Source organism: Triturus cristatus, chromosome 3_2 (genome assembly GCF_964204655.1).
Source record: "Triturus cristatus chromosome 3_2, aTriCri1.1, whole genome shotgun sequence".
Classification (NCBI taxonomy): Eukaryota; Metazoa; Chordata; class Amphibia; order Caudata; family Salamandridae; genus Triturus; species Triturus cristatus.
Window position 1 is genome coordinate 793,621,034 of NC_140584.1, and position 11,437 is coordinate 793,632,470.

The 11,437-nt window shown below is 43.8% G+C and overlaps 1 protein-coding gene across 3 annotated transcripts in view; it reads left to right on the forward strand.

Annotated features, from left to right (window-relative positions):
• Nucleotides 1-4,778, forward strand: part of CMKLR2 (chemerin chemokine-like receptor 2) — a 95,198-nt gene extending 90,420 nt beyond the window's left edge. For all 3 annotated transcript variants that reach the window (XM_085648920.1, XM_085648918.1, XM_085648919.1), the window contains exon 2: nt 1,038-4,778. In XM_085648920.1, coding sequence (XP_085505046.1) covers nt 1,060-2,136 — 1,077 coding nt within the window. In that variant the 5' untranslated portion in view covers nt 1,038-1,059 and the 3' untranslated portion in view covers nt 2,137-4,778. The remainder of the gene's footprint in view (nt 1-1,037) is intronic.
• Nucleotides 4,779-11,437: the final 6,659 nt, after the last annotated feature.

Consider the following 11,437-nt stretch of genomic DNA (forward strand, 5'->3'; position numbering starts at 1 on the left):
AGAAAATGATGATGGTGATGTTTGTGGCCAAGAGTTTGAAAAGGCACTTTGGGTTAGCCAGTTTTGGATGTGTAGTGAATTTCTGCTGACAAACTCTTTTTTTGTGGGAAGGTAGTCTAAGTCAATGATTCAGTTTTGGAAAGGAACCATTATAGGGTGTTGATATAATTACTTACAGCGATATTTATGCATGCCTGTGGGTCATATGCCTAATGGAGAAATACAACTTTTGTCTCGAATGCCAAGTCACACAGTGGCGCAACTTAAAAAGCGTGGATGACAAATATAACGTTTAGAGAACACCGCAGAAGATGTGGCATCTAGGTGATTCACTTTGTACAAAGAGTTTAATTCTGGAGATAGATGTTGTAAACCCATACAGAACTCTCCCCTAATAACTTATGTATATTAGAGAACACCGCAGAACATGTGGCATCTAGGTGATTCACTTTGTACAAAGAGTTTAATTCTGGAGATAGATGTTGTAAACCCATACAGAACTCTCCCCTAATAACTTATGTATAACCTGAGGTGAGGCATAAAATCCCATGATTGACAGTATCAAAGTCCATTGAAAGATCTTAAGGGTGCCAACAGTCAAGAGTCACAAACATCTATCATTCCGAGGGCATCACCAACCACCATCAAGGCCACACTTCACATTACATTATTGGTGGGATTTAGATTGGTGGCGGTAACATTCTTCCACTGTTCCTGTCACTGGCGATTGATGATATTTCTTATGTCATTGTGTTATGATCTTTTCTGAACCTGAGGGGTTCCCTGTCAGCGAGACACAAAATAAAGAGATGATGCCTTCATTACGAAAAGTAGGATTGTTATAATGTCCACTGTTATGAGAAGTCTGTGTGTACATAAAGTAAGGAATTAATGTTTTTTAATTTTCAAACTACTGTCTTCCTTGTGGTTTGATTTAACTCTGCTTGATTCAAGCCTCACTCCCTATAAAATAATGGCAGCAAAGTAGAGGTAGCGATTTGTGTTTTCTAAACCCATGTCCTTTTCTCCACTTGCAGTTTTTCAAACAAGAAAATCCAAATGGCCGAACTGGAACGGATGCTGAACCACTCCTACTCAGACTTGGACAATGATTCCTACTATTATGATTACGAGTATGAATGGGAGGAAGAGCCTCAAAACACCGCCTCGCCTCATGCGCTGCATCTAGTGTCCATTGTATTGTACAGTGTTGCTTTCATTCTGGGTGTGCCTGGCAATGCCCTAGTCATCTGGTTTACAGGGTTCAAGTGGGAGAAAACAGTCAGCACACTCTGGTTCCTTAACCTCGCCGTTGCAGATCTAATCTTTGTGCTCTTCTTGCCCCTCCACATTACGTATGTGGCACTTGACTTCCACTGGTGTTTTGGCAGACTTCTTTGCAAAGTCAACTCCTTTGTGGCCTTGTTGAACATGTTTGCTAGCATCTTCTTCCTGACTGTGATCAGCCTAGATCGCTTGGTCCAACTTGTCCACCCCAACTTCGCTCAGAAGCATCGAACTCTAAAGAACTCCCTCTTTCTCAGCAGTGCCGTCTGGCTCTTCTCAGCGGTGAATGCTGGCCCCGCCTTGTATTTCAGGGACACGGCTTCCAGAGGTAATAATGGCATTGTGTGCTATAATAATTTCCACCATGACAGAGACATTGTGATCAGGACCCACACGATCCTGAGCTGGACACGGCTTCTCATTGGTTACCTCTTTCCCTTGGTGACCATGATCCTTTGCTACGCATCCATGGCCATCAAGGTGAAGAAGGGGGCCATCCTGACATCTGGCAAGTTTTTCTGGACTGTGTTTGCTGTTGTGGTAGCTTTCTTTATCTGCTGGACACCGTACCACATTTTCAACATATTGGAGCTGGCCATCCACCACAATGCCCATTTCCATCAACTGGTCCGGATAGGCATGCCGCTGGCCACCAGCCTGGCATTCATCAACAGTTGCCTGAATCCTATCCTTTACGTCCTCATCAGCAAGATGTTTAAGATCCAGTTCAAGACGTCAGTGGCTGAGCTACTAAAGCACACACTCCGGGAAATCAGTCAGTCCGGTACCGTGAGCGAGCATCTAAGAGACTCAGAAGCCAACGTAAATCTATGTGAGACTGCTCAGTGAGAAAGGACTATGAAAACACCTAAATCAACCCCATTTGCCATCTCAATTACTGATTGTGAATGTCAACCTGGCAGGAAGTTTGACTTCAGTTCTTCAGTGTATCAACAGTGGATTGATTGGTCAACGCAGGAGAAAGTCCTACTGAATGGATTTAGTCTGGTTGAAAATGTACATTTTATTTAGTGATGACATCACTGTCAGTCCCGGGTGCACTGGCGCCAATGCAGGACCGGCATTTTCTGATTTGACGGTGTCATTTAGCTGATTGGATTCACCAAAACGTAATATGTTACACACTTGCAGTTCTGATGGTTTTTATTACCACAGAAAATATATTTCTCTGCAGTTTTTGGTACATTGTTGTTTGCTTGCGTTGTGACGTAGACCTTTTGTTCTTTTGCAAGTAGTTATTGTTTCATATTGCTGGAAGGGCTGGGGCAGGCTCTTCCTTTTATTAGACAGCAGTTCACCAAAATATCCGAGGAAGTAGAAGCGACAACTTACAACATTTAACCCCTGATTAAAAACATACTCCTTCAAAAACCTACTATTCGGTAGGGGTGGAAAGGTTAAGAACAAAGAGTGGAGCTGCATAAAGTCTGGGAAGAATGGAGATAAAATGCCAGACACACCATGTCTTCAGTGCAAACTATTGGAAATTTCCAAAGCAAGTAACACACAATGATGGTGTGGTGTCCTTAGATCCAGAGTGTTTGGAGGAAATACCAGAAGCGGTACAGAATATTCTGTTTATTATTATTCTAAAGAGTAATGCTAGTAAATGTAAATGTATGCGTCTTGTAAAGCGCACTGCTGCCCTGAGGCGTCCTGGCGCTGTAGACCGCTGGGGAACCCGTCCTGGCTATCCCTGTGAGATGATCCCTCCTGGGTATCTCAAAGGTGAAACCAGGCATCCCCGGCGAATGTGGGGGGCCGTTGTGGAGATGAGGCAAGCTAATGCCCAGAGTTGCCGAGTGTGATCCCTAGTTAGAGTAGGGACCGAGGTGAGAATTATCGAGTCCACTGGCCCTGGTCCACGACCCTGTCGCGTCAGGAATTGAACCCTGGTCCCGGGCCGTCCTCTGCTTCCGGGTCTGCTGCCTCTAACCAGTGAGCCACACCACTAGTATGTCTCCTACTGGGGATCGTAATTCCAAGAATGAGACGGGAGGGGCTCACTCACGTAATGTAACATGCTTCCTCATTGGCCACCTCGTCCCTCCCTGGTAAGGTGTTACTACCAGGGCAGACTCAACCTCGGGTTGGGCTGTCCCGAGGGAGTTCTTAGATATTACTAATTTTCTATGGATAACTTCGGTCCAGTTTTTAACTAAAAAGACCTCAGGGTATACCACAAAAGTATTGTTTTTATTTACGTGGTACCCTCGGTATGATTTAAAGATACGACTCGGTAATTTCGGAGTATGAATATGGATGCGATGGTCCTGGCATACTCCTGGGTTTAACCAATTTCCAAAAGCAAAACAGAATGAAGTAAACCTGCTGCACACAAAAAGCAAACAATAATACATCAAGCAATAGAGGTAAAAGGTGCCCTCAAAACCTCAGGTTAAACAAAAAGGAAACAATTTGTGATTTTTTATAAAGTACGGAAAGTAGGTTCTCAGGTCAGTCCACAGAATCCCAGTTATAATGGACGGGTCCACTTGGGTAGCACAAGTATGGAGATGTCGCCCTCCTACAGTAGATCACTGTAGTATTCACAGCTCTGCCCCCGGTGGTAACACTAGAGCTTCAGATATGTACCTTCTAAGACGATTGGCTCGTCATGTGGAAGGAAAAAGAAAGATCATCATAATCATAGCCAAATAAAACATTGCCTGCAAAGGGCTATGAGTAAGATATGGTTCACAAGCACCTGCATAATTACACGTGTACCGAGTTAGGGAAGAGGGTCTCAATCCGCAATTGGGTACCACACGTTTTATGTTTTAGACATAGCGTCTCTAGAGTCGGACTATGTCACATGTGGTTTTATAAAAAATTCTGCAGCCTAGACTAGGTTCCTAGTCATTGCTGGGTTGCAGGAATACTCAGGACATTGTGACCCTCGGACTTTGCAAATAAAATTATGGGTCCGAATCATAAAGCTTTTTCGATATGCGAGTGTGGCTTACTCGTGCAAACATTTCTAAAGAGGACAAGTGTGTGGTACCCTACATTATTCAACCAGATCTCATCAATGCTTGCACAGATTTCAAACTGTGAACACGCTTAGGTTCCACATGGATATGCAGAGGTGTGCTGCAATGCGTGTTAGGTGCCAATTCGCAAGCAATGAACGTTGAGGGTGTTCACAAGACGTCTGATGCCTTTTTAACTTGACACAGTGTTACAGAGTGCGGTGATATGCCGCAGTCTGGGCATGATTTACAGGACATGTGTATCAAGGAGCAGAATGTTGGAGCATTTATTTATATCTGTAGGAAGATCTGTAAAATGTAGAAAGACACTAATTTGTAACTATGTTAATGTGTTCTTCCCCTTAACACTAAAAATGGCCATTGTTTGCAAATGTGTGTACTATGCAGGTGTCCCACTACATCAGTTGCCCAACATCTGGATTCCTTACATCAGAAATACATATATAGTACATTTACTTCAAGAGTTACTACATTTCAATAGACATTATATTGTATGTAAGTAAATATTATATATATATGTATATATATATATATATATATATATATATATATATATTTATATCTATATATATATACACACAGAAATGTATGATGTTACAATGCGTGCTATTACCACGCGGTAGGTAACAACGCAGTCGTTACAACGACTGCATTGTTACCGCACGTGGCTTTACATCGCAAGTCGTTTCTACGACTTGCGCTAGATGGCGTGCTGGATTTAGGAATAGTATAAATTACTATTCCTACTCCTGTTAGCGCAACAGCAGGGAATGTGTTGGATGTAATATCCAATACATTCCCTGGTCTTGCACGCCACCTAGCACAAGACGTAGAAACGACTTACGATGTAAAGCCACACGTGGTAACAACGCGGTCGTTGTAACGGCCGCGTTGTTACCTACCTGCGTGGTAACAGCAGCGTTGTAAATGCTGTTTTCCTATATATACATATAGATAGATAGATAGATAGATAGATAGATAGACAGACAGACAGACAGACAGACAGACAGATAGATAGATAGATAGATAGATAGATAGATAGATAGATAGATAGATAGATAGATAGATAGATAGATAGATAGATAGATAGATAGATAGATAGATAGATAGATAGATAGATAGAGCCATGAAAATAGAAAAATATAGAAAGAAAGTAGTAGGGTTAAAGAATATTTAAATTAAAAGGAAACACAATTAGTAAATAAGGATTATAATAAATATAAATAATACAGAACAATATATAAAAAACCATAGAAAATAGGCATCAGACCTAAAGATCCATGTAGTTAATGACTGCCCTACTCACTTATGGGCTGCTACCAGATAAAAACACCATAAATAATCTAGTTATGTAGACACTTAAATGGCAATACAGTGGCATGTGTGTGCCCCTGGAAGTTTGATAACATTGAATTAAATATAAATATACAATCTGTAACTACCATATTTTAATAAATATATACCTCAAATGTATTTAAGAACATTTTTGTGCATATAAACAAAAAAAGACTTCTAATCCAGTGTGACTTTTAAATTCATCCCAATTGGTTTTTGCCAATGGTTCTCCATGATGGTCTAGTGCCTTAATTTCATCTGATATGCTAAGGACAATCGAAAACAGTGAGTAATGCAACTGATAACCCAAAATGGGAAAACTGTCTCATCAGTCAAAGAGGAATGTACAAAATCCATCAAATAACATGCTGAAATAAACCAAATTGATTCCATACCCAGGTGGGTTACCAGTTAAGTGTTACAGTTAGTATATAAACCCTCTCTCTGTATATTACACTGGCTACAAATCCCACTCATTTTCCAGGTCCAACATATCATCCTAAATGGAACCACCTTCATTAGTTTAAGCACTGGATGACCAAAGAAGTCAACATTAACCAACATTAAAAGTGCCCAAATTAAATGAAAATAATATTAATGTGTAATTGACTCTCAACATATGACTATCTACTCCTGGCTATTCTGAGAAGTCGGGAAGTCAGCACAGAATCTCGGAACTATCTCACAGATGGACATATAATTTCTCATTGGAATTTAAACCAATCGGCATTTTGCTGTTCATTATAATTATATAGTGAGATTCCAGTCTCCTTAACTGGAGTTCCCTGTTGCCTCCTCTGATCTTTTCGGGACCGAGTCTATAACAAAGTAGACCAGTTTTGTCGCATTACTCTTGTGTATTTTATGCATATGACGGGCAACTGGGTAAGTCTTGTCATCATTTTTAGATAGATGGAATGTAATTACTCTTGTGATGTAATGCTACTTCCAATGTAGTGACAGCCAATGTTGCAAGCCCAAATGCTGTGACTCTCAGTGTAGTGACAAACAACCACAATAGCTATGTTTGTGAACACTGCACAGTTAAGTACGCCAGCTCTCTACATCATGCATAATATACACATGGATCTGACATAAATATCTGCTATTAGCAACAAGCTATTAATGCCATCATTTACAGCTATTGTTGTGAACCCGGGTATGTATTTTATAAGGTAACAGATTAATTTTAGTTGAGATCTATATTGAGGGCTAAGCATAACGTCAGATTCCTAACTGCCAAAAACTCCGGTTAACAACAAATTAAATGTTTTACATTTAATTTATGAAAGCATCGCAATTCATAAAACACGTGGCATGGACTTGAGTACCCTCTGCTTGGGCTTGCGTTTTACAGATATTTTCATATAGAAAGGTATAAGAGCGTATATGGTCTTTTTATCATATGTTTGCGATTCAGACTTATTTTTTCAAGAGTACGTTTATTGTTTATGTTGTTTAGAGTTTTATGAATAAAGTTCTCAAAATCTCACAAACACAACTGCCTGTGAAACTTATTTGGGAAGCACTCACTCAGCTGTTCTGGTATATCTTTGGGAAGCAGATACAACTACAAGAACCAGAATGCATAAACTTGTCTTCAAAATATTAGATTGTTACCAAAATTGATGAAGTATACGGTTCGAGTACATAGTATCAATGTAGGAAAGTGGGTTTCTGTTGCAGTAATCCCCCCACTTTTTGCCAGATTGCTGATGCACTTTGACTGAGTGTGCACTAGGTTCCTGCCAATCAGGTTTCCAGTGCTGTATTCTTTCCCTAAACTGTACCATTGTTTCCACAATTGGCACACCACTGGCTATAAGTCACTTGTAAAAGGTACCAGTGGTACCAAGCGCCTTGTGACTAAAGAAGGTCCCTTAGGGCTGCAGCATGTATTGTGCTGCGCTAAAGAACCCCATACCAAACACAAACACACTGCCATTGCAGGGTATGTGTTGTGGTGTAGCTAAACTAAAAGAGTCAACATGGCACACCTATCTCCTGGGTGCCATGACTACCCACCACTGCCCGTGCCATAGGTAAGCACCCCTCTAGCAGGCTGTACAGCCCTATGGCAGGATGCACTATACCACAGGTGAGGGCATAGCTGCATGAGCCCCTACAGCCATTTGAGTACATGGCTGGAAGTTTGTCAACACGAACTCCACAGCTCCACGATGGCTTTACTGTTTGGGATCTTCTCAGACTCCTCAGCATAATAAACAAACACTGATACCAGTGTTGGATTCATTATAAAATACACTCATAGGGCATCTTAGAGATCCTCCCTGAAAAATGACCAACTACTAGTGCATTGGTTGACTGGTCCCTGCCAGCCAGCCACCAACATACAGGTTTCTAACCTCATGGAGTGAGAGCCTTTGCTTCACACCTCCACCTTGCAGCAACAGCAACACTTTGCGGTGAGCCTCAAAGGCTCTCACCTTATGTTTTTGGGGTTTTTAAAACCATTTTTATTAGGTTTTCCGTTTTACATTTATATTCGACATCAATGTCATAATAGAGTTACATACGCTATATTGACTCATAACTTGAGAGATTTTGACAAAGGTTACAGGTAGACAAGAATAAAATGTTACTGTTTAATAAAAGTTGAAATGTTCTGAAAAGTAGTATGGAATGCCCCTGGGAAGATGGATCTGCCTATGATGTCATCAAGGTGGGTAGTTGGGAATGGTTATTTGCTTTCTAACTTTCTAACTTGCTATTAAACTAGGGGTGAATAATTGGGATTGGGGGAAAGGGGGGCGTGTGCGGGCCTGTCTTTGGTGGTTGCAGTGGGGGGTTCTGTACGTTTTTTCATAATATGGGGGTGGGATCTGTTTCCTTAGGGGTTGAGCGGGGTGTCCTTGTGTGTAGTGTTGGAGAGGGGTCTGCCGAAGCAGGCATGTATTTTTGTCGTCTGTTCAGGGCTCCGGGTTTGGTGTTGTGGGTTACTGCCACCTGTTGTTGGAAGCGTTGGAGAAGTGTGGCCCATTCTGTGGAGATACGGTGGCAGCAAATTCCTCATACCTCCTCGCATCTTAGTGCGTCCTCCTCCGCTGTACCCCATTTATTTACCACTCCCATCCAGGGCCCTGCGGGTACACGACAGTGCATCGCGATGCCTCGCTTTGCCAACAGGAGGGCCAGCGATGCAAACCGTGTCTCCACCTTACTGTGTTTCCGGCGTTGGGTCACTCCTAGTGCACCTGTTTCCCAAGTGGCAATGTCGGTAAACCCTGTGATCTCTCAAAATGTGCTGTGGACTGTACCCCAATAGGGTTGTAAAGTAGGGCAATTCCAGAACATGTGCTGGAATTCTGCATTGGGGAGCTGGCAGCATGGGCATAGGATTTGTTTCTCGGGGTAGAAGCGTTGGAGCCATACTGTTGTTAAGTATGTGCGATGCAGGAAGTAGAATTGAATATTTTTAAACAGTGGGTTTTGGGATACTTTCTTGAAATACTCTAAGTTGGGTTCCCACTCCTTGTTATGTAGTGGGCGGCCAAATGTTTCTTCCTATTTCTGTATGAAATGGGTAAGTCGGGTGGCTGTGAGTTCTCGAATGGCTCTATATATCCAAGTGATAAGGTGTCGCCCTAAGTCCATGGACAGGACTGTGTGCAGTACCGGGTTTGTTATGGGTTCCCCTTTAGATAGATCCCATAGCTGTTGACAGTCCGAGACAATTTGTCTATGCAGGAAGAATTGTCAATGTGGGAGTCTGCTTTCTTACGCTATACAGTCAAACGTAAGAAGTTGTCCGTCTGCGAACAGGGACTCTGACTCGAGGAGCAAGTGGTCCGTCCATACCTGCATAGCTTGGGTTGTGTAGTGACCGCTCCTTCGGGGCAGCCCTGTTAGTGGCCTCAGGGGGGTGTACAGTGGTATTCCGTGGGATAGGCAGTAGATTGGTAGCAGGCAGGATCTAGCGATTGCTACTTGTATGGGATGAGTCGATACCGGTTGGGTGCCGGGCAGGAACAGGCGTCGTAGTGCGGTATAGACAGGGGTCCCGTTACCGAGTTTGTGTCTTGTAGATGGCATCCCGCTCTCCGGCGCGATAGCCATTGGAGTTGAGCTGCCAGAAAGTGTTCGTCAAAGGATGGGGCTCCAAGCCCATCCCCGATCTATTGGAAGCTGCAGCTTTGTTAGGGCAAACCTCTGGCAACCACTGTCCCATATCAAAGAATTTAGTAGGGAGTCGAGTTCCCCAAAGAAGGATCGCGGGGGGATAACTGGCAGATTTGCAAAATGATAGAGGAGACGGGGTACCATGACCATTTTCGCCAAGGCTATTCTGCCGATAGGGGCTAGTGGCAGGGACCGCCAAAAACCCACTTGTTAACGCCTTGCGAAGGTTGGCTTCATAGTGGTCGTTGGGGGAGTGATAAAGTCTGATCCCTAAGTAACAACGGGACCTCTCGCTCCATGTGAGCCTGGCATTACTGACATATATCTCTCTCGGGGGGAGATCAGCCCACAGGAGTGTGCGGTTCATTGTGATGTCCCGTACATATATCAGTAGGTCGTCAGTGAGCAGGGACACACCGTGGGTTGCGCCCGCTAGTGGGTTGCCCCACTCTTTTCCCTCCACTCAAGGGCGAATCGCTAAAGGTTCCATTGCTAAGGGGAAGAGGAAGGGGGAGAGCGGGCTCCCCAGGTGTGTGCCGCGCTTCACCGGAAAGGGGGCCGAGATGCAGCGGCAGAGATGTATCCAGGATGTAAGTTTTGTATATACCAGCTTCATGTATGCCATAAGTGTGGGACCTTTTCCCACGTGCAGAAGCACCGCAGATAGCTATGGCCACGCCAAGGTACCAAATGCTTTCTCTAGATCCAGGTTCAGGCAGGCTGCATTAGGAAATTGGTTCTGCACCTGATCCTGGACATGAAACAGCCTATGGATATTGTGTGAGGTGTTTCTGCCCAGCACAAACCCACACTGATCCGGATGCACCAATGCCAGAAGGATCCCGGTACTTCGATCCACTAGGATCTTACTGAGGATCTTGCAGGCCACCGATAACAATATGATTGGTCCATTTGAGGACAAGAGCAGAGGGTCAAGATACGGTTTTAGGAACAACACTAATATAAATTCTCACATTAGGGAGTTCTTCAGCCTCTATCGCTGCCTTGTATACCACTTCCAATCGAGCCAGGCTCTCACCTTGTGTTATGGTGATTTGGGCAGCTCCAACTAGTGGAGATGCCTGCCCTCTGTCTCAGCCCCACTTTTGTCGTCAGGACAGGCGGGAAAATTAGTCAGCAGAGTAAGAGTGTCCACCTTAGCCTGGCACACCCATGGGTAGCCAGTAGCTGAGGTGAACCTCTCTTCTGAAAATTCTGCATCTTGAATTGGAGAATTAGAAAGGGGGAACTTGAACGGTGTAATCACCCTAAGGGACAGAAGCCATTGGCTACTGCCCTCCAACGCCAGTAATGCCCATAAACTTGGTATTTAAGAGCTCCCCTGAATGGCCTAAGTTCTAATGACTCACCTATTCTGTGAAGGCTCCTTGGCAATCCTGACCTCATCTGCATCGGTGGCTGAACTCACCAGGACCCTCCCTCAACACCTGCAACCTCTGTTCAAAGGGTTCATCCCGACCGGAACCAGTGGAGGAAATCCGACACCAAAATGCACCCATGCATCTTCTGTCGACTTTGGGGAGCCATCTAATGGTGCCCAGGTGTCCCCCAGCTATCCAACTTACCTGCCCCACCATTGGAAAGCATTGGGTGTCCGACGCTGATTTGCACCCCGGACCCAGCCGACCCTGTGCAGCTGG